Genomic DNA, 25,086 nt, shown 5'->3' with positions numbered 1-25,086 from the left:
TGCCCTGGATGACGTCCTCAGCTTGGCGGGCGATGTCGTCCGGTCCCTCTCGGCGTTCTGCAGGGTGCGGCGCGACTTCAGCTTGACATTTTCGGTAGGTTGGTCTTCCATACATGTATCACGTCCGCTTGCTTGTTTGACTTCCTTTATTTGGTCGTAGTTCTTATTTATATTGTTTAGTGTTTCGTTCAGTTGTTTCCTTTCTTTGATCATATTGTTCAATGCTTCCAGGATGAGACTCATCTGTAACACGGAAGGGGCGGGTGTGTGGTCTTTGGTTGGCGGCAATGGTTCTATGACATGAGATGCGGGCGTCCGGACTTCTGGAACGGCAATGCATGGGCGTTTATCCCGCGTGACATCCTCTGTCTCTTGGGCGGCCAACGGATCCTCCACTAGAATGCAGCTCTCCTCCACCTGCGTCGATGACAAGTCATCCAGTATATGTGGATGGAAATCGGCGGATGCGGTGGCAGATGCAGATGGCGGCGAACAATCGGGTGAGATGTCTTCGGTGTCCGACAGACTTGGATTGACCTGGTCGTTTCCTGCCATAGTTTGCGGAAAAATAGCGCAACGAAAGTGTGCAGTGAATAAACGTGAAAGTGTTGTGATATACAAAATAATTAATAAGAAATCCAATAGAAATTGTGATAGCTTCGTAGTGAGTGAAATACAGAAAAAGTGGTTTAGCAATGTGTTCAGTGATAAAATGAGTCAAGTTAGCAATATCGTTAACATAAAAATGACAAGAACATACAGGATACACAGTGAACACTTATGCGGTAATACAGGTACGCCTCTTATAATTTATTATTACTATTATTATAAATATCTTACTTTTATAATTTCTTGCCGCAATTCAATATATAGGCTAGTGTTCTTTGCAAATTTTTATATAAAAGGGGCAGTGTTTGTTTGAATTATTCCGCAATATATCCGTGATTTAATTTTACTTCCCTCTTTATGTTTTAAAAACTTTTAAAAATGTAAATAACTTCAATCCTCTTTTCTGTAAATATTTATAAATTGTTTCAATATAGACCTAATATTTCTTCAAATAATATGACCTTTCTTGTGGTATTTCTTAAACCTATGACTTATAGTATGACCAATTTTCGAATAACACAATAATAAAATTCTGAGTTCGATTCTTTCTCTAGAAATTCATCAATCGATAAATTTCTTTTCTGTTCAAAAATTGGGTATGGTACGACTTGTTATTTTATATAACAGTGAACAGTTAATACTAAATTCAAAGAAATTCACAACCATGAATTTTTCAAAAAATTTTCCCGTTGTCAGCGCTATAGTATACTGAGCAACTAAATAATCCTCATAGTCGATCATCCACCTCTTCAATGCCCCACGTTGGGGCGCCAAATCATGTGGTGCGTTTTTTAACGGCTTCACACATGTAGGGTGAATCTTGTACTGAGTCAATGGTGTAGAGGCTATAAATTTTGCAATGCGTGTGTGGACGCTGAGTGAACACCAGACTGATTGATTCACTACAAGATTCATACAATTGTCGGAATCGCGGGAGGCCTAAACGCTCGCTCACCCTTGATTCTTCTAATGACAGATTGTATAATGATGAAATTTTTATAAGTAGTGTAGCGGACGCTAAACACTGAATACGGATACCTTAAAATTATTACCTGTGAAGAATGAGCATACAAAATCATACAGGTCGAGCAAAAATCCCGATGTAGATAATTTACGGGACTGCGTCTCTAATAAGTTCTGAAGGATTAAAAATACGGTATTTGGACCAAATATCGTTCAGAATATATTTCGAGAACAGAGTCTTGTCGGATTTTAAGCTCTATTGTAGGAATTTATATGATCTATGGCTGCCACTGCTGTACAATTGATGCGTTCGCTCCAAAGTCGAGGTAGGTAACAGATAAAAGCTGATATATGAGCAGGTAAGGACAAAGAATAAATATCTCGATCTGACCCCACTCGCTACATCCACTTAGACCTGTTCCAATATCCAGCTTAATTCAATTATTCCAATGATCGTATTCGATCGGTTCTTGATGATATAGAACGTATCAGACACAATAATTGACAGGCTTAAGAAATAATCGAACTCAGAAAGCGAATTAACAAAACTGAAATATATTACAATAAAATATGTAATCATACAGTGCAGATTCAGAATTTGATTTACAGGTTGATAATAATTTAGCATTAACAAGGAGTTAAAAAATGTTCTTGTGCTTGCTTGATACCATGCGTGATTCGACAGAATTTTACAATTGATAAAGTTTAACAGTTTTTGAAAAAATAATGAAAAAAAAATGAATTTATAAAATATTTTTAAAAATGCTCGGGGTCGTGGTTCAGGCAGCGGAGGATAGTTAATCAACTACAAAGTTCGTATGAATTAAATATTGAATAAATTCTAGGCTCTTAAATGCTAAAAGCGCTTGTCGGCGTGGCCAATAATTTAACGAAGAAAAATTTATGTTTTTCTGCACTGAAATATTTTCGAAGCGTAGATTGGGGCCCCTTTTAAAACTTATAACTCACGTGAATTTCCTTGGCGGTCGTGGTTTTCTTCTTTAGATCAAAAATCGTTTGATCGGCGGCAATCCAGGCTTCGGTTTCAGCACGTGGGGAATTTTAATTTAATATTTCCTTCACCAAATTAATTATGGGATAATTTACTTTAAACTTTTAAATTTATCGATTGAGGAAAACAGAAATTTACAAATAACAAATAGATTGGCCTAAAATATCGGCTCACAGATAGAACATTTAAAATCGAACAAGAAATTTTCACAAATAGGTCTTGGTAACTATAAAAAGAGGTCTGAACGGTGAGGATTTCAAAAGGGAAGAGCTGTCCTTTCTCCAAGCTTCTAGGCTAGACCTTGCTTCTCAGAATCTCGATGTAATAATTTGCATAAAAATTTGCCATTGGTAGAACGCTTGTGACGTAGACATGACGTCAGTGGCAAGCAGTAGAATATAATTCTTTTAATTACAATAATAATTCAATTCATGTAATTCTTAAAACTGCTTAATCTTATAGACATAGTTCCTCTCATACAATGTACATGTGCTAGCGTAAATGATAAGGCAGGGTTGTTGTCTGATAATAGATTAACATGTGTTGCTTTCAAACGATCACCTTCTTGGTGCTATTTCTATGCACTGTGATTGGCTTAGACCTGCCAAAGAGATTTAATTACCATGTGGTTCAGTTGAATTAAATCATTAATAAATTAATATTCTTATACAATTTTTATTAGGTTTGAGACTGTTATAATTAATTTCTGTCGTTTATCAATAATATAATTTCATGCTATGACCTATTTAGTTACAATAAGACCTGACATATAATATAATTTCTTAAATAATAAATAATTTCAACGATAACACATACATTTTATTTTTTTATTTGAAATTCTTGATCCTTTATGGATAGTTTTGATTTTTAGAGATGGTATTATATCTTACGTGAAGCCAGCGTGACATTGACAATACTTTGAATCAGTCAGCTGCGTTCGAACTGTTTTAAAAACATCTGATCGATAGTAAACAAAGTGTAACCTCAAAATCAATGAGCAATTCGTAAATAATTTGTGCTTTATTTGCAAAATAATTATAATTTTATTGAATAATTTTCCTAGAAAAATATTCAGTACAGAACGGTACTCTTATCAAATATACAGTTATTGATAAGTAAGCTTTATCGCTCGGTCGCTAACTATTCCTTTAGCAAATTCTTTCATTTTAAAAGGTAATCACAATTTTTCTCTCTTGACCGTTCCATGCCCCCATCCAGATAGGTTTAACCCGATAGATTCAATAGTTCCATCTGAGATAGATTCTGAGAGTATAATATTCAATATCGTACAGTTGAGCGCCTACAAACTCACATACCTCAACTTAATGACATGTGTATCGTTGTGACATCAAATAACAAAAATAAGGCACTTTAATCAAGAGAGAAATCTGGAAGGCTTATGTAAAACCAAACAACAATGGAATTGAGGCATCACTCACGAGCGATTGGTCTAAAGCCCACTTTTCCAATTCTGATGGCAAATCACTGGTGTTTATCATGAATGGAAAAAAAACGTTAAGCGGTTATCGTATATCCAGTAGAGGTGCAATAGCTAACAGCTTCAAAGGATTATTCATTGGACTTTAACGTGTGGACAAACAGTGGCTTACCGGCGCTGATAATCCAGCTCTGCCGCTGCAATCTGATCCTGCGATGATGTAATCAATTCAGCCGTAGTCCCCAGGCAGTGGCATGGACGCATGCTGGGCCGTAATCAAACCTCCAGGACTCGGCTTCTGGCCTTCCTTTATTCCCCTCACTAGGGATACTGATTGGAAGGGGGAAATCCGACGTGAGTTATTCATCACATTCTATCACTTATCGCCGAATGGATGACAACGGCGTTGTAACCTTCTAACTACTAAGGAACCTTTGTTTATTAATTCGCTATTAAAGACATCAGCCTCCCTCATCACAACTCCTTTCCATCTATCTATTCCAAAGCAAATTACCATGAAGACCATCTATCTGGTCGGCTCAAAGAGGAAGGAATCTGTCATTCCACAAGGTGATCAGTTGTAATATCACGAGTTCACTAATATTTATTTATTTATTTGCATAAATACATACATGGAGACAACAGGTTAAACCCTTATATGTCTCCTTGAAACATTACAACATTCTTCATTCAGGAATTAGATTTAAAATAAATAACAAGCTAAGAATGAAACAAGAGTAAGATAAAATAAGAACAAAATAAATTAAATAACAAGAAAGCGTCTTTTCAATAGAAATATGATTTTTTATGAAACAAAAACTCTATTTCATATTTATCGCTGAAACTACTTTCCAAGAAAAAAGATGAGAGGTGGGAAAATATGCACTTAAAATATCTTACATGGACACAAACCATGTAATACAGAACAGAGAATCATGTGGGCACTGAGAAGAAAAAAATGTCATAAAAAAAGAAAATTGTCATGCGGAAACCTGGCCACAAATATCTATCCTAAATTAAGCCCTTCAGATTGTTGCGGAATCTGCCACAAGCGCACCAAAAGAAGTCTAGGCGCCCAGAAAAGAGATTGAAAAGCCTCTGGATTCTATTAATTGGAGAGTTATAATGACTTTCTGTTCTGGAGCGTGCTACAAGAAAAGGAAATGAAGAACGACGAGCTATGGTTTAGATGTAGATATTGAGTTCAGGAAGTAAATAAGCAGAATCTATTCCATTGTTTAGTGAATTGTAAAGGAAAATAAGGGATCTGACATCCCTCCTTGATTTTAATGTTTCCATTCCGAATATACACCTCAGCGTATCAGTTGGGAAATCAAATGGATAGTAGACAGTAAACTTCTTGTAATACATATAAATCTTAGAAATTTGTTCCGTAAACGCTCCAGAATGAGAATTTGGCCATTATGGCAATATGGACTCCAGATCTCAGAGGCATATTCTAGGAGATTTCTAACTAGTGACTTATATAAGAATAAGAGAGGGGCAACATCACTAGATGTGAGGATGTCTTTAAGATGAAACCCATCTGCTGATTAGCCCTTCCGCATATGAAGTCCACATGACAATTAAAAGTGAAATCATAGGTAAACACTTCACCAAGATCTTGAAAGTTTTCATCTCTTCCAAAGGGGTGCCACCAATATCATATATATTTCCAAAAGGAGACAACTGTCGAGTGAAACTAATAACTTTGCACTCGGCCACATTTATTTTCGGTTTATCAGTTTTACACCAGATTAATAAACTATCAACACCCCTCTGATGGTTAATGCAATCATTGACATTTTTTTATTTCTGTGAGTAGTTTGACATCGACAGCGTACATGAGGCAAGAAGAATTTTAATATATGAAGGAAGATCATTAATAAATAATAGAAAAATTAGAGGCCCAAGATGAGAGCCCTGTGGCACGCCAGATGAACAATAAAAGGAATCAGATTTATGTAGTAATCAGAATAATGAGGAATTAGGAAAAAGGAATAAGGTAATCAGATTTATAAGGAATCAGAATATATAGTTAACCAACACTCATATTCATAACATATGAAATTACATTTACAGTACTTTTTCACTAGGATTTCGAAGTTAGATGGAAAGAATCTATATTTGATAAAGTTAGTGGCAAACAAAATCATTGTTATTCATTCTCTCGCTTCAGGCAGAAGTACTCAACCCTGGAGCAAGTACATAGAATCACCAATGTAATAGAGAACTCATTAGAGAAAAAACCTATATGCTCAGCAATCTTACTTAATGTGGCACAGGTATTTGACAAAGTGTGGCATAAATGACTGATCAATAAGCTTCATAAAATTCTTCCCACACAGTTTTTAAACTTTTAAAATTGTACATCACCAACAGATTTTCCAGAGTAAAGCATGGTGATGACGTCTCTGAATTGAAGGAAATAAGTGCTGGAGTTCCACAAGGTAGTGTTCTTAGACCAGTTCTTTATTTGCTGTACACAAGCGATCTTCCTGAATTGGATGCAGTGACAATTGCTACTTTTGCTGATGATACTGCAATACTGGCAGAAGGGGAAACAGTACAAGAAGCAGCCACAAAACTACAGAATGCTAGCAAACAATTCAGTGACTGTACTAAAAAATGGAGAATACGATTGAATGAGATGAAGTCCATTCATATAAACTTCACAAACAAAAATATCAATGTTTGAATAAATCTGAATGGGAATGTAGTAACATACAGCAACACAGCAAAATACCTTGGAATGATTCTTGACGCCAAGTTGAAATGGGAAGAACTTATCAGGATGAAAAGGAGCGAGCTAGGACTCAAATACAGTAAAATCTATTGGCTGTTGGGCCGAGAATCGCAACTATCATCGGACAACAAAATATTGATTTACAAAAAAAAATTTAAAACTTGTCTGGACCTATAGATTTTATCATTGAGGCTGCTCTAGAACTTCTAACATCAACCAGATTCAAACATTCCAAAACAAAATACTGCGGAAAATGGTTAATGCGCCCTGGTACATAAGGAGCAGCGATTTGCACCGAAATCTGCACAACCCCTATTTAACCAGCGAGATAAGACGTCTTCATCAACACTGAACACTTCAGACAACACTGAACTCACAAGGAGGTTGAAGAGAACAAAGCCCTTCGAGTTGGTGTAGTGCTAGTGAAGAGAAAAAAAGTTTAGTAAAAGAATTCAAAGTAGTGAAATTATAGATTGGAACTGTAGGCTTCACTGGAATACTTTAGCAATAAAAGATAATATTTTAGGATAAGAAATAAGAGAACGAAATAAATGGTTAGTCCTAGTAACTATTTTCAATAGAAACAATAAAAAAATGATTCTCTTGCAATAGCAAATTGGTACTACATGGTGGCTACTGAACTCAAAAATGATATTTTCAAACAGTAAACCTCGTTAGTAGCCTAATAAACAAGTAGTATGAAGCTGGATTCTCACAATTAAAATTTGGAATAGATGAATTGATAGAAGAAGATTTCATTCTTCCATTGAATTTTCAAATCAAAATTTCTCTTCATGTGCCTGTCCACTTCCAGACGCTGGCTATCATGGTGGCTAGTTTCATCCTATCCACAGCTGCACCAAACCATTTCGTGGTGTTCGAGAAGAACCAAGCTCTCAAATTTTGAGCCATGAAATTCTTCTTCTGCCGACCCTTCTCTTCCCCATTACTCTCCCTTGCAACGTGCCTCTAGGAAATGATAAAGGTTTAGGTTTCTCATGATAAAAATAAAAGATAAATAAATAAATGTTTATTTCCCCCAAGAAAAAAAAGACTAAAACTACTACATCAATTACAGAAAGTATTAGATAAATTACAATTACATACAATAGTTAGTTACAATAAAAATTTCTTATAACTTTATTTGTCCTCTACATGTTTTCTGTATGGAAATTGACCTACTCTACTATGGCGTACCATGTTCTAGAGTAGGTTTTTTGTGCGGATTATTAATTAGTTACTGTTTAGTGAGTCATTAGGTGGTAAATTGTTTGATATAATGTTTTCTATGTTCTGTCTTCATTTGCTCATCAACCAATTGTGTACTATTGTTTTTAACTTTCTAGGATGATTTATCTGTTTAAAGTGTGCATGAAGTAGAATATATAATTTTGGTGCTAAATGATTGAAATGTCTCTGGTATAGTGCCTTCTGGTATATTGGTGATGAGATATGCCCCAATTACTGCAACTTTCTCGCTTGTATACTATTCAGAAGCTCTCTTTCTTTGGCCATTCTTCTAAAAATTTCGGCATTTGTCACACGATCCATCCATGAAACCCTAAACGTTCTCCTATACAGCCACATCTCATACGCCTCCAATCTTTTTGTTGCAGCTTCTGTCAGTGTCCATGACTCGACCCCATATAGCAATACCGAAAAAAACATAGTAGCAAAACATTCTAACTTTAGTATTCAATCGCAGATCTCTACTTTTTAAGATTGATGCCATCCTTATTAACACACTTCAATTTGGCACTTTTATCTCTTGTGAATTATCCCGTTGTTCATTTATTCATAGTGGATCCAAGTTATGTGGCTCTTCACTCTTTCTATAACACCACATTCTAATATTAATTGCCTTGTCACAATTGGAATCATTTTTTGATCAAAGTTTCAATTGATTTTTTTGAGAAAGACCGATATTATGAATTCAAATTGAAAATGAAAGAAGTCTACCAAAAACAGATAAGAAGTACTTGTTCACTCCTTATACGTTCATTTTGAGGTTTGTACACCAAAACTATAATGATTAGCTGGATGGTTTGGTGATCTCACCAATGTGGAAGTTGGTTTGGGTCCAATTGAATAATTATTTCTGAAATGTTCAGCCTGATGGAATATACATGAAACTTCTTCGTACCAGGGCAGGCATTATTGAATAATTTATGCGAGATGCTCTCTTAAATAAGCACAGAAATGAATTTACATCGTCATCTTTAAAGACAACAAATAATGGAACGACGACAGTGATTATAAGATTTAGGGCATTGTTGGAATTAAAACTTTGACGACTTTATAATAATTATGCAAACTAATTATTCTTGAGAGTGACTCTTGACTTTGTCGAGGTTGCGTCTTCTCGATTTGCATTGCATATCAGTTTAATTTGTTTTAACTAGTGGATTTTTTCAAGGGATGGGAGGTTTAAAGAGACAGGAGATGGAACGTAGAGCTACAAATTAATGGAGCTCGCTCTTTCTGCATATTAACTGAAGAAAGAAGCGTAAAAATACATGAGGAGTTGAGACTGGAAGATTTTCAAAAGCTTCTCAAGACTATTACGGATCTTTGAGAGGGACTTGTACAGCCAAGAGTTTCACGATTTTCTTATCTTCCGTTCATGCTTTTATCTTCTTTTTACTTCTTTCTCCGTTCCCCCTCATCGCTTCATAATAAAACTGTGAAAATGCTCTCGATTGCCATTGACGTTACAATTATTATAATAATTAACGAAAGAGACGACTTTAAATGAGTAGTTCCAAAAAATATTCGAGGCTTCGTTAGAATCCTAAATTTATCACATTCTCAAATTTTAGCTGATGTTTATGGGTGAAAAACATTTCATTGGGAATTGTGATTGTTTAGAGAACATTCAAAAATGTTTTGAACTTTGCAGATGTATTCTGATTTTTTGTTCCGTTTTTTGGATTCCAGTAATTTCATTATATTCTTTGGATGCGTGAAAGTAGTCTGTAGTAGTTTTCGTAAAAATATTTTCAGATAACTCCACGATTCTCGAAAACTGAAAATCTCGTAATTCTCCTAGTTCTCCGGTTCTTATTGTTATGTTTTGCTGCTTTCTGGTTTTTGCTGATTATCTGAAAAATTTCAAGTCACATTGTATGCTTCGTTGATTTTTCGAAGGGCAACGAAATATCTACACTCTGTATGTTCAATTTTTGTTACTAATACAAGAAAATTTCGCTATTGGAAACAGAGAGACATCTCTAGGTATCCTGAATATCTTTCGTGAGTTACAAATCAATGTTTGTTAGTATCAATTAACACAATTAATCAAGTTGATCACAGGGATGGAATAAGCCAGTGGCAAGTTGAAAAAAAATAAAAAAATTCAGTTCAAATAAAGACAGCAGTGGCATAGTATGTTTTCTCCGCTTTGTAGAGCGCTTAGAACCAAAATAAACCTTCCTGGATCCTTCCTGCTAATTTGCCTCACTTCTTCTCCGCTTTGCCGAGTGGTCTGTTTAGCTCTCGTTTGCGCAAAGAGAAAAGTCGTTTCTGCTTCTGCTTGTTTTCTCCTTTCCTAGCCATGAATAATGCATATCGAAATATTGAAACATTCGAATGGAAGGTTAGGAGCGTTTTGCTTTGCAAATGAAAGTCTCTCGAGGCTTGACTGGAGGGGTTCGGGGGATTCAGCTCTCTATAGAAATGAGGGAGGACTCAGGTGAAAACGTTCCGGGTAAGTACAAACGAAGAGACTCTTCAAGGTATCGGGAGCTTCGGCTATTTTTCCGGATGAGCTCCCAAAGACCCTGGAAAAATTCAAGGTTTACGCGCGCTCCAGAAGAACAGAGAGCTGCCGCAGCATGATACAAATGGACCTCCGTGCTCCGACCACTTCTTGTCTTAATGCCACAGACTGAGTTTTCCTGAGTTATCGTCTTTCAAGAGCTTGAAAAAATACAGATTCTTTTCGAAATGCGTGAAATCAAATTAGTTGCTTAGGTTATTTGATTGGAATTAATTATGAGTGTCTCCGCTATTAAATCTCTTTCCCCTCGATTGAAATATTATTACAGCCCTTCATCCCCTTCTAATTCATTTGACACATTATTTTTGACATACTATTTTATTGTTTCAGTTGAATAAGTAGTTGGGAATTGAATATCACCACAGTATCCATTCATATTGATGCTTTCGTTGAAATGCTGTTGGTGAATAAATATGAAAAAGGGTTGAAGGAATCTTAGAAGTCATTCATAAATGAATCAAATCAATCAAATTTGATTTGATTTATTTATGAAAATTGCTAGTTGAGTTATGAGGAATCTATATAAAGCCCCATTATATAAAAGTTTATCAAGTGCAGTGAGTGCGGAAGGAAAATTTCCAGAGTAACTTAATATGTGGGTTTCTTTGGAAGACTTGAGAATCACGAACTTGAGATATGAGAATAATTTATGTAGCTTGGTGAGTTTAAGTAAGTAGTTCCAATGGGAAAACTGTATTTTTCTGTTATTTGATAAGAATTTCTCTCTTTTTCTCTTTTTGAAATAATGAAATTACGACAGTCTGAGATCTGTATTTGCACGGGCTATGATCGAGCTCTTACTCATCATCTACTTTCCAATAGTTCGAAAATTATTATTCAGATATTATAGAAAATAATAATTCTTAACTCACTCTGTTTATGCTGCCGTTCATCGAATTATTTCTAATTCGTGTACTCACATGATGCGAGCATGAGTACTCGTAGGAGTACAGCTTGAACTTTTTCGTTTGTTGCTTTTCAAACTCTGAAGCCTTCATGATCCTTCAAGTTTGAATCATCAGTTAAAAAATTATTTTTAAATTATAATATTCTGATCCACAATTCTTGTACAGGCTCTCTAAGAACACTTATAAAAATACCTTCTACAAAATTATCACTAACAAAGTTGAAGACATTCTTTAACAGAGAATTGCACTCAAATGTTGTAGAAAACCCAACTCGACAAATAAAGTTAACTACTTGACGGGTAAATGAATGCATACACGCACATGCTCCACATTCGTTGGCCGTAGTAAGAGGAGGATCCAGGAACCAGATTTACAGCCGATAAAAACAATGGGTGAGATAGGAGCACTGACATCGCGTGCTCTTACGTCAGAAAAGAAATTAGCGATTTGTGGCTTCTTGGACTCTGCAAATGAATTTTTACGAGAGAATTTCATGTCTAGACTGCGCTCGGCATTTACGATCAACGACATAATTTATATCCAGAATAGGGCTGTTGTTCAGGTCACTACTGCACTCTTAAACCTTCTCAGTGCTACAGGGTCCATGTTGGTCTAAGCACCTTCAAAATGTATGCAAAGCTCCCATGATAATAAATAATTCGAATTAACATTCTGTTTCGTTGCATGTTCAACATTAGAGCTCACTGTTGAGACACTTCCCTTGTTGACACACTTTCGAAAAAAAATTAAGAATAAGATAAATCATTCTCCCAAAACTTTATAGTGTCATTCAGTCACATTAACTTCTCGCAGTCATATCTGTAGAAATAGCACACTCATGAGTGGCTTGTATTCTTTAGGACTTTCCTTTGAAACTTAACATAAGAAAGTACAGGGAAACTCTTTACATTGGATGGATTCAGGAGAGAGTGAACCAATGTTTGGCTTTAACAAAACTCTTAGAATAAGCTTACGTTATCGAAAAGTTTGAACTGAGATGTTGGAGAAGAGTATTCCGTTCGGTGCTGATTTATTTCTGTAGTTGGTGAATCGATAAATGACTCCACAGTGCACTCAGTAAACTGACTCTTTAGCAGCTGGTTGCATATTTAGATTACGAAACGTTAGTTATTAGTCTGAATGTAGCTCAGATAACGTATTAAGATATGAGTTGATATTTTTAAATGTGTAATGGTAAGTATATGCCTGCACTACAAAGTATGGCTAACAATCTATTGAAAATATGATGATGATAAGAATGGTATTGTTGATTGATAATTTTTCTTACTGTTGAATATAATTTAGGTACTATTGTGTAATGGCATATTAATAAGCTGATTCAGGTTCAATAATCCACTACGTTTCACATATTCATGTCGAATTAGATACTTTTCACCAATATTCATGTCAAATTAGATACTATTCACCAATATTCATAGAAATTCCACATTATCAATCCACTTCACCAATTGTTCTAATAGCATAAATCCTATTATATTAAGCGTGCAAATTCTGTATATCTGTTTATATTTTCATATCTGGTTACTTATGTTCAACGGATCTCGAAACGGCTCTAACAATATTTTCACGAAATTTGGAACATAGTAGGATTATGATATAAAAATTCGATTCCACTAGGTCTCATCCTTGGGAAAACTCGCTAATTATTAGAAGAATAATTCATCCTTGCCTGAAACAGCTAAGACTTTCGTCGCCTGTGGATAGTGAAAAGTGAACGATTGATTCTATGGAAATTCAAAATATCGCATCCGCGGAGTTCATAAGCTGACATATAGCCAGCTGTAAAATATAAACACGATCATTTTAGAGAATTGTGTTCTGCTTATTAATAAAAATAACGAGCGAAGCTCGGTTCCCCGATATTGTTTGTTTATCAATGTACTTTACATACACTATTCAATTAACAATACTTATTCTCAATAGCCTATTCTCATTGGATACAACATTTGCATGGATGAGAAAATTATTCCATGCAGCATGTGCCCGAAAATGTCTTGTACTGAGAGTAAATATTGTACAATTACACGGACAGTAAAGTTATGTAATCAATTACCTGATCTTAGATTAGACTAGTCTTAAGTTCAATTCCAGTCTTAAATTATCAAAAAAATCTGTATTCATACGAACTGAGCCTGTAACATTTTTTCTTGCGTTGCAATTTTTTCAAAGTGTAATATCATTTCAGATCTAAAAAATCGTTAGCGTCAAATTATTGGAGAGTAATTCCCGTTCTATCAATTAAATAGACCTATTGGTATATGTCAAAAGAATTGGACCTCCAAGTAAAGTGACTGGATTCCCCGTAAATATAGTTTTCCGACTGTCCAAACTTCGAAGAGATTCTCTTCCATAAGCTTACAAAAAACTTGATCCAGCTTCATTTACTCGCATACATAATTCATTCTTGATGAAACTGTCGTTGTTATTCCAGTTTATAGATAGGACAAGATCGACCATACCTATGAAATTCAGATATGGAATTGAAGCTGCCTAGAAAATTGAAGGGGATGTGGTTAGGAAGACCTCGCAAGAACACCGGTGTCCCTTCCCTGAACAAAACTGAATGGCCGTACTTCTCGATATTTCTCCCCTTGGGTAATTGCTCGCTCCTCCCTCCTATTTTCATGCTCAACGTGATCTCGTGCTTCAAACCAAAGGGAACTACACCCGGTTTACTCAAGACAGGCGCTGCTGTTCTCTCTCAATTAATTAACTGCTTATGTGCGCGCTCAAAGTGCGGTGTTCAACCCTTTTACAGTCTGAACTTGACTATTTGGAGGGTTGTGTTTGTGGATTTATTCTTTCTATTCTCTTCACTCTCTTCTTGACAAAGCGGCTAATTTGCAATTCATTGTGTTCTGGCGAAATCTTCCTCTCTGCTTTTGACTTCAATCGTTGACACCGGTTGGAGAAGTTTGGGTACTTGCTGAGTAGTCGGGAAAATTGCAAGAACAACTCTCTTCGGGATGGAACATGAAAGTGCTCAGGAGGCACAATTTAGATAGTTAAAATCTGCTGATCTGTGCCGGGGCACCAAATGACTGGAATCACTGCATTATGACTGATTCAGTCTTATTCTTCTCTCCAGAATAATAGTGATGATGGATTGGAAGATTCACCCGAGGGGATTTTGAGAAATATGAGAAAAAGTCAAACGAGTACTCACAAGCTCATTGTAAAATGTACAGTGTAATCTGTAATTTCATCCATCTATAAAACAGAATCTCACAAAAAATAGTGTAAATTATCCCTTTTCTCAAAGTGCTCAGGGTTCCTGACACATTTATTTTGTTAACCAGCACAATAATTATTATCTCATTTTGAAATCCTAATAGAAGAATATCTTTCAACAGATCCGCCAGAAGTCGAGGTAGAAAGAAGCTGGGTTCACTCAGGAGAAGGCTATGAAGCACAACTGGTTTGCATTGTTCATGGTGAACCGCATCCAAACGTAAGCTCTACAAAAATATCCTTGGATATAATATTATGCTGTAGTATGAGACTAAATTGATGAATTGCTACTTGATCATTTATTGAGAATGCATTTTTGTGTGTGTTATATTGATAGTGGAGGTGATAGAAGTACCATACTTCTGATATGGAATTAAGACTTTGTGCTGGTTGCACAACAGCCAGTTAAATTTTAACCGTGATTAATTCCACGAGAACCAATCAGAGAAGCAGTCTTTCCAAATACGCTTCCTCTGATTGTCTCTCGTGAAATTAATCACGGTTAAAATTTAACCGGCTGTTGTGCAACCGGGCCTTTCAGTGTTCACAGTCACAAATCCATCACAATAATGAGATAACATTCTGGTTGCTACTTCATTATAGATCTTTGTGGAATTTTATTGCAATTTAGCAGTGATTCACTCTAAGTAAATTTACAACATCGAAGTGAGGTGTTAGACTATTCCTACTTAGCATTGTACTCAACAGTAATAGAAATTGATCTTACTTGGTAACCTCAGTCAACCTGGCATAAACCATATTATAGCCTACAGTTGGAAAGTGATGATAGCATCATAAAACGATGATTCAAATGTAATGCTTTCAACTCCCCCGATATAAAGGCTTCTGCTACTACAAATTAGACTATAGTGTTTATATTATTATAGAAGTTATATATTTAAGCAGAGTGCTTATATTTTTCAATCTCAGAATATTCGCAGATTTGAATTGAAATACATTAAAATAATACATACATGAAATGCCTATAGTTCGACTAATTTCGATATTTTCTTCTAGACACTGTGGTACCAAGACAGCTTTCCACTAGAACCAACAGAGAGGAGAACCATGGAATCGAGAGGGAATAAACATACGCTAACCATTCGCAACGTCCAAAGCTCTGATTTTGGCAACTATAGTTGTGTTGCTGAAAACACTCTCGGGAAAGCAAAAAAATACATGGAATTATCAGGTTTGTTGTTGTATGTTTTTCATACTATTTTTGTGACTCTCATATTATTTTTGTGCATTCTTGTCATACTATTTATAATTAGGTTAGTAGTATATAACTTATTATTATTAGTGGATATCTCCCTCTTTATAAAATGATTATACTGTTTTGCTAATGACACTGCATTATTAATCCCAGGCAAGTGGATCATTGCAATAGGAATAACACAAGTTGTGATTTTTGTTCAATTGAAGACTCAGCATGAAATATTTGGGAGTAGTAGTGGAGAATAACATACTGTCTTGCTTGGGATTAGCAGTATTAAACAGAACGTAAATCTTCATGTTAAAATGCAAGTTAATCATTTCATTAGTTCATAAGAGTGATAATGCGTCATTCGTGTATCTTCTATCTCGAACATGAATAAGACAATCCTTCTCTTTATTAGTAAGATTAGGGTCCGCCATGGAAGAGGTACGCTTCATAAATTAACAACACTCCGCAATAATTTTAAGATAAAATCCTACTCATTGTCAGTAATAAGTACTACATACATGTAGTTAACATGTTGTATTTTGAACTATTAATTCATGAAAAATAATACCTCCAAGATGTTGTACATTTTCACGCTGACAAATGTGGAGAAGTGATATGTTTATAAAACGTCTGTTTCTCGTGACGAACCCTTTGTGAAAAACTGTAATAATTCATGTATTTTTTGTGCCAAATGGTGACAAAAAGGTCATAGAATCTATAAATTATCGTTATTATTGACGAGGTATTCTTATTTACATTGAATACTGAAGTATTCTCATTAAGACAAGAATAAACAAGATGATCTTGACTTCTCGATCTCAGACCTGTTTATTAAGACATTCTAAGTCGTTTAGTATATAGGTTGAATTACAATATTCTCAATGAAAGATAGATTATAATTTTAAGGATCTATTTATATTATTCATAATATATTTTGATTTCTAGGAAGACCAAGCCCTGCACAGTTCAACAGTTTACCATACAGTAGATCCAGAGACAGTTACAACTTGACTTGGCAACTGGAGAGTTACCCACCACTTGAGGAAGTCAGGCTACTCTACAGGAAGTTGATGGTAAATTGAATAATTAAATCTGAAAAACATAATATGCAATTGATTTTGAAGTGTTGATAAATTCTGAGTTGAAACAGCAGATTAAAAAGCAGTGTGCCCGGTTGAACAAAAGCCTGTTAACATTTAATCATGATTAAATTCCACGAGAACCTATTGGAGAAGCCTTCTTTCCAGAAAATCCTTCTTTGTGCATTTAATCGGGATAAAAAGTTTACAGTCCATTTCAAAACAGGGTGTAAGTACGGTATTGTAATTGCTTGAATTACTTGCAGTATAGATGATGAAAATGTAATAGGCAATTGGATGTTTGATGGAAACCTTCCGATCGACCTGAATCGAAATTGTCAATTTCGGATAGAGGCACTGGAAAACTATACTGCCTTCATATATGTTATAAATTTTCTTGAGATGATTATTTCCACTTAAATTTCTCTTATTTTGCTTATAGATGAATCAATCAAATATTTTGGAATTTAATAAATTTATTTTGAATTTAAATATTTTAAATTTTGAACAAGGATTGAAGGTTTTCCTAGTACATGTATAACCATAGTTGGAAAACCTCTCAATCTTCTGCCCTTTTTTTGCACCCCATTCTTTTCATTTTGTTTTCAATGTGTATTGTGGTTGTTGTTTGCAGGTATTCCTCTAGTTAATCTCTGTATCAAACTTGTATTTGTGTGTAATTCTCCGTAAATTCTCATCAATAAAATAATAGTGTAGTTACTCCTAACACTGGAATTAAATAGATAGATGATTCGCAAGCTTTTGATTGACCTAGTGTGTCCAATAATAATGAAATCAAGCATTCTGGTTCCATACAATAAAGAGACTAAAAGAAACTCTATTCTTGTCTGTTTCCTGGTTCTCATCACTCATAATTCACCTTGTTGGCTAATTCGACTGGAAGGTGAGTGGGGGGTTTCCAGGTTACAATTCCTTCCCCATGAGCCCGAAAAAGAGGCCCAAATATCCAAGAAGCATTGTTATACTATGTAATAATGACATGTAATAATGAGTGTGAGAGAGTGAGGGAAAGAGAGAGAGAATGAGAGAGAAGGAACGACTTACAGTTCAGAGAAACGGTACAAAGACGACGCCGGTATCTTTGGCTAGATGTTTGTTTCAGCAAGCAATCGCTAACCGACTTATCACACTGCATCTGAGCTGATTTCATCTTCTCCCACCTTGAGTGTGAAGCGATACTATGTAATAATGAAACACTGTGTTCCTCGATAGTATAAATTGAGGACTGTTACATCGAAGTTCATCAATTTTATTGTAGGTTTGAAAATATAAACAATGTGCAAAGTTGCGATAAGTCTCGAGATCATGATACTCACTTTCATAATAAATTTTCACTTATAGACCTAATCGATATTCAAGTTGAACCAACATGGTTGTCACTCATATTAGTCACTATAGTAGCCACTATAAATGGTAGTCACTATATACAGTAAATCCAAAGCTAGTATACAAGATAAATGAATAGGACTACAGTACTAATGTTGTTTCAGATAAATGAGACTCCACATCACCCAGGCAACTGGCATGATGTGATTCTGAAGCCATCCAACGGTGAAACCTTCTCTCATGTGATGTCTTATGACATCAGAAACCTGGAATCTGGATCTGTTTACGAAGCTATTGTTCAAGCAAAGAATCGTTATGGCTGGAATGAGGTCTCCGAGTCAATGCAGTTTTACACGAGAGGACCGAGTGAGGATACCTATGGTAAAATATTATCTTCCATCAACTGCCTCGCAAATTATGTCTCTCATCTTGAGATTTTGAATTTCCAATCCGCAATAAATACAGATAAGAGATGAATGATTATTTTTTATTCTTATCTTATCAAATTCAAAAATTTTTGGACAGAAAACTATATTGTTAAAATGAGAAAGTGGACTAGATCATAGGTCTTCTACTCCTCTATCCTCTAATTGGATTAAGAAGACCACTAGCATCAATCCATGTCTCTCTCCAGAGTGTGGGTCGAGTGAAAGACGGGGCTTTTATTGCCAAAACTTCACCCACATCACTTGTAATGTTATAAAGTGCAAATAAAGACATATTTAACTATCTATCTATCTATCTATCCAGAGTACTTCTGGATATCCAATTAATATTGATTGCAATAGAGCCTTTCTGATTTGGATGAATGTATCTATACCACCTTTGGAACAAGTAATAGACATAAAAAGTCATATATTGTGTTTTTATAATAATTCTAGGCTTTGTAATATATAACGAAGGCTTATGTAATTCATTCAAACTATGTAACTTGTAACAAGTTACTCACATACAAAATTCATTTATTGAATGAAATATTGTAAAGTGTTTATCATCGAATCTTGAAGTCGCCAAGGTGGGTGGTAGAGTGTGATGATTTCTTCAATGTGAATATCATATTGATTAATATTCTCTCTGTTTGTTGCAGATTATCCATCCGAACCACATGTTGACATGGAATTGGTTGCAGCCAGCTCATCAAAACTAATGTGGCAGCCAAGCCTGCTGCTGACTCTTGCCGCAGTGTTCCGTGTCGTCTCATAGACTAGTCAGAGATACTCATTTGTCCAAATTCGAAGAGATTGATTGCTTGTTGTGAACGCTTCTTGTGTGATGTGCTGTACTTTCAGGGACTATTCGATGTTACTTCGAACTGATTTTGTCTTGATTAGTGTACTAGCTCTCCTAAACAGGAATTATAATATATGTGATAGCCTGTGTAATGTCGTTGAGTGAGCTTTCAGGTGTTCCATGGACGTTCTTGATTTTATTTCGGGTTATTTCATGGTTGATTATGGAGATATTGTTGTGATTATTGAACAATCATCATGATATCATCATAATTACTGTAATATACAAAAGACTGATCGCTTTACTACATGAGGTTTTCCAAAACAGTGTAGATGTATTGTGACAGGTTGTAGTTTTGCTACAATCTGAGACGTTCATGAAAATCAGTTAACGAGAACGAATTGGCTGATGCTATTATTGTATTAAAGCGATATCGTAGTTTATCAGGGATTATCTTATCAGTTTGTTTGCTGAAAAAATAAATAATTTATGTGGGCTTGCTTCTCTAAGGCTGGCCACCAACGGTAGAACATGCATGATACACATGATGTCATACAATGTTGCGTCATGATAGCGAAAGGATTCGAGAACAATTTTTTTGGGTTAGGCTTTTGTATCTCCGATTTTCATTTTTCCTTGGCTGCTTTATTTGAGGTTGAATTATTCTTCCATCATCATAATTTGTAATTTTCCAGATATTTATTTATTGTTATTGGTTGATGATTTTATGTTGGAAGACTCTCGCTGATGACAATACATACATGATGATGAAGATGTGTGTGGCATGTTAACCGTGCATGTACATGCATGTTCTACCGTTAGTGGCAGCCTTATATCCAGGTGTATGGATTATGGAGTGTATTAATTAGTTGAAGAGATGTGATGTGAACTATAATTTATGTGTTTTGGAGCGGTTTGGATACGATCAAATTTCTCACCCCATAAATTATATAAAGTTACTGACAAGACATTTATATTATTGTCAAGAACTCTTGAAGATTCAAGATTCCAAGTATTATTCAATTTGATGCAAACTGATCGTGAACAAGCTGCTCGGAATAGGCTATATTTTTTTTCTTTGGAATGCTAAAAGAATTTCATTTGAATGTTCAATCTTCAATCCCCAATCTAAAAAGCACAAAATCCTATTTGATTAAGGTTTGTTTATGAATGATCCAGTCTTTTTTTCATGTTTACCATCAAGTCACTTGTATCCTTCCATTCCAAGTCAAAAACAGATATTGATCTAATAAAATTGAATTTCTTCTTGATCCCTATGAGCCTTTTTAAAAAAATTGAGTCTTGATGAATCATGATAAACCAGGCTACATCTTCTATTATGTATTATTGTTTTTGTAGCATGAAGCTACCAAATGTAATGGTGCATTAATATTTGGGAACTTGCATTGATCGAGATTCAATCCGTTTCATTTCCATTTTTTGATTGACTGAGTCTTTTAGGATTGACTCAGTCTATTCAATTTCTAGAATGAGATGGTTGTCATTCAAATTGACAATTTATGCTCAGTGTATAAATGAATTCGTTGCAATCATGAAACGCTCTTTTGATGTGGAAATAGCGAGTCTTATATTGCTGGTTCGATCAAGAATGATCTTACAATAGAAAATCTTACCAAATGCTCGTTTGAGGAAATATTATAGAGTAGCTTTTACCGTACAAAAGAATATAGAATCTAAACGACTGATTTGGAAAAAAATTGATTGATTGAATGATTCGGCAATTCCAAAGCGCATTCTCAAAGAGAATGCTTCATTCTTAATGATCTGTGCGATAAATTGATGTGTTAGTTTGGAAAACGAATCTTTAATGATTTTCCAACTGTTCATATAATATGTTTTAGATGATTAGAGTTCGGTGTCGTAGCTTTCTACAATATTATTTCCTACAGTTCAAATTTCATAGTTTTGTAAATCACATTCATTCGAATAACTGTAAAAATAATATTAGAATTTGATGGATGAATATTAGTTAAGCTAGAGTTCTTAGTTTCGATTTACTTATGATTGAGCTGTACTTCAAGAGATCTTATCATCTATTTAAGAATCTATCCTTCTAAAACTGAGTGATTGTAGTGAATTTTAAAATTATTGGTGTAAGAATTCATCACTTCATTGGTACGGTAATAAATGGATTCAAACACTACTTTTTAATAATTTCAATCTAGATAGAAAAATTCAATCAATCGTTGATATGTGTAAATTTTTCTATTATTACAATATAAAGTGTTTATTGGATGTCTCTTTAAAATTTGAATGTTTGGAAAACCTATCATAGATTAGCCTATTAATGACTGTAAATATGTTACCTCTCTTATATCATAGTTTTATCTGATCACTAAGAGATGTGAATTATTTTTATAATTTTTATTAATGTGAGTGTGTATGTGTCATTGTCATTCTAATCATCCAATTACTTGTATTTCTAAATGTAATGTATTTATTTAACATGACTTTATTTCTATCCACTATGTGCGGATAGGATAGTTGTACCAATGCAATTGTAAATTAATGATTATTTTGTACAAATGTGTATAAATTATCAAACTTTAATAGAACATTTTCTATGACTTAGCTTCTTCATCATTATTTGCAATCCTTTTCCTGTGACCTTTTTTTGGTTGGATGGCTGCAGAAAAACCGATCAGAAACAATAAATTGTGCATCTAATTTGAAGAAAAGTAAATTTATTAATATGCAACTCATATTGAATCTGTACTTCTCACCCCAAGGTTTAATTAGGAACAGTGGCGGCTCTTCAGGGGCAGCAAGTACAGCCGGACGTACCAAGTTTTTAAAAATAAAAATATCAATTCAATTATCTAGTTGAAGAAGGAAAATAGTGCAATATGTTTTCAAATAAATATTGGGTTTCTTAATAAAATATCCTTATATTTATTTGTGATCTTAGAATATAATGTAAATGCAGTGAAAAAATATCATACCGTACAATATTGCTGGTACATTACTGCTTGCTAGCAACACTGCGAATGCATTTTGGTGGCAGCACTGTTCGAAAGATGACTATTGTATTGCAGCCAGGTACAGCCACAAAGTAGAAGGAGTAAAAATTTCTTCTCTGTGGTACAGCCCAATGTCAGATCCGACTAGCTGGCAGCACCTATGGCTTGGTTGCCATGACAACGGCTTGCTCGCTTCATAGCTTCAGTGTGATGATGACTCATAGCCCAGGTACTACCCGCTTATGGTAGGTTGCCTCTTGGCTGCCCTACTATCCTCATTATTGTAGGTATTCGCTTAGGTCGGTCATCTTAGTACACGTTGAGGACGTTCTCTTTCCATAACTGTCCTATTTCCTCCTGTTGAGGTTATGTTAGATTGTTGGTGGCAACACGCGTGGTGACTCATGCTGTTGTGTTCTTAAAGTTATGAGTGTGAATTGAATAACGTAAAACATGGAGCCTAAAAACGATTTAGTTTGCTTGTTAATTGAAACACCGTTTTCCAAGTGGAAAGAAAAGGACAGAAAAGATTTGTTAGCTGTCAAAAAGCCTCAACCAATTCATCGTACTAAAAAATTGGCCGATGGAAGTGGTGCTGACCGAAGAAACTTCCAGCAATCATGCATGGTACAAGAGTAACTCATGGTTATGAAGGAGCTATTATTTAAATAGACTGTTTTGTTTCCGATTCAACAGACCACCAGTTTATATTATTTTTCTGATATACGTGTATGATAAAATATGAATTGATTCAGCCATCCGTGAAGGGGGGGGAGTTATCTAATAACAGGGGGGGGGTCGATTTGTTACTCATTATTGGGCTGTACCTACTTTTTCACCTTAAAGCCGCCACTGATAGGAATAACCTCTAGCAAAGACTCCAGGAAGAAATACTGAAAGATTCTATCAGCCAAGAAATAGACTTATCAAAATACAAATTCACAGTGGTAGTAGGTAACACCTATTCATTGGATTATATAAGGTTGTGGGAAGAAGTATGTATAATTTGAAGTAGCATTTACACACTCATTTTTAAACGGAACTGAATTATTATTCTTCTAGTGTGTACTTTCAATGTTGCCAATTTTATAATAGGAAAGATGAAAATTTTGATAAAATTGATTACGTACGAGAAATGACATTTATTGAATGGCGTCCGTTCTTGTCTATACACTGCTGTTGAATTTTTTTCAAACACAAATTTTTCTTATTTCAAATTTGTACATCAACTTTTTGAAAATATAAATTAATATTTGAAAATGAGTTGCAGCTTACATTACAAAAACAACCACGTTGCCTTCCAACAGTTGTATGTTTTGACATACACTTGCAAGAAACTATATTTTCTTTAAATGGATGTCGTTTTACTGAAAATATCGGAGCACCGAGCTTCGCTCGTTATCCTATTATATTAAGCGAGCAACTTCTATATATATATATATATATATATATTATATATATATATATATATATATATTTATTTATTTATTTATTTATTTATACGGTTACGTGGTTATATGGTTATATGGGTATATGTTTATATATTTATGTTCAACATATCTCGAAAACAGCTCTAACGATTTTCACTTAATTTGGAACATAGTAAGTTTATGATATAAAAATTTGATTGCATTAGTTTTCATCCTTGAGAAAACTCTCTGAACGACATTAAAAGGATAATTCATCTTTGGCTGAAACAGCTGAGACTCTCGTCGTTTGTGGATATAGTCCAGGCAATGAATGCTCAGAAAAGGGTGTAGAGGGAAAAGTTGGGAAGACAATTTTTGACCCCACAGTTTTGTTAAGGGTAGTAAGGAGGTAAACATATCAAAAGTCCCCACCCCTACCCACTGTGCTAAGAGGGTGGGGGTGGTTTGAAGGTATCATTTTTTGGTTTCTCGCATGAAACTTCTACTGAAAAATTCTACTAAAAATTCTATTGAACAAAAAGTTTAGAGAATTTATCAAGCTTTATTTTTGAATAGTTGGTAATGTCTGTTGAACGCATTGTTCTCAAGATATGAGCGTGGAAGCAAAACGCTGAAAATTGCAACTTTTAAACTACCCTCATCCCCTTAGCACATGAGTTAGGAATGGGGACTTTTGATACGTTCTCCTCCTAACTAGTCTCAACAAAGCTGCAGAGTCAAAAATTTTGTTTAAAACATTCCCTCCAAATTCCGTTGTCAATTGGTCTATTGTTGCAAAAATGGAGATTTCACACTCAACACTAAAGCTGCTGCAGAAGGTATAGGGAAATTTGTAAATGTGTGAAATTATACATCAAATTGAAGAGAATTTAATGCTCTATAAGCTTATAATCGACATGAATTTTTTCCATCGATTTTTGAAAAGTTATAAGAGCGAAAATAGAAAAAAATTGGTGGCAAACATGTTTTTTTCAAAAATGTCACACCTTCAAGAGCGGATATCTCGATAATTATAGGAGATATAAAAAAAGTTGTACCATAAATATTGTAGGAAATTATGTAAGCTTCAATATTTTATATGACAGTCAAGTCCTTAAGATACATAG

General features: G+C 34.8%; 1 protein-coding gene across 2 annotated transcripts in view; it reads left to right on the top strand.

The window, feature by feature from the left end:
- LOC111055642 (limbic system-associated membrane protein) overlaps positions 1–22,162 on the top strand; it is a 208,870-nt gene extending 186,708 nt beyond the window's left edge. For both annotated transcript variants that reach the window (XM_039423482.1, XM_039423483.1), the window contains exons 6-10: positions 14,829–14,926; positions 15,724–15,898; positions 16,859–16,986; positions 18,504–18,720; positions 19,427–22,162. In XM_039423482.1, the coding sequence (XP_039279416.1) occupies positions 14,829–14,926; positions 15,724–15,898; positions 16,859–16,986; positions 18,504–18,720; positions 19,427–19,542 (734 nt within the window). In that variant the 3' untranslated portion in view covers positions 19,543–22,162. The remainder of the gene's footprint in view (positions 1–14,828; positions 14,927–15,723; positions 15,899–16,858; positions 16,987–18,503; positions 18,721–19,426) is intronic.
- The last annotated feature ends 2,924 nt before the right edge of the window (positions 22,163–25,086 follow it).

The sequence above is a fragment of the Nilaparvata lugens genome, chromosome 3 (genome assembly GCF_014356525.2).
Source record: "Nilaparvata lugens isolate BPH chromosome 3, ASM1435652v1, whole genome shotgun sequence".
Classification (NCBI taxonomy): Eukaryota; Metazoa; Arthropoda; class Insecta; order Hemiptera; family Delphacidae; genus Nilaparvata; species Nilaparvata lugens.
Note: the sequence above shows the minus strand (reverse complement) of the source record. Positions and strands in the feature narration are given on the sequence as shown.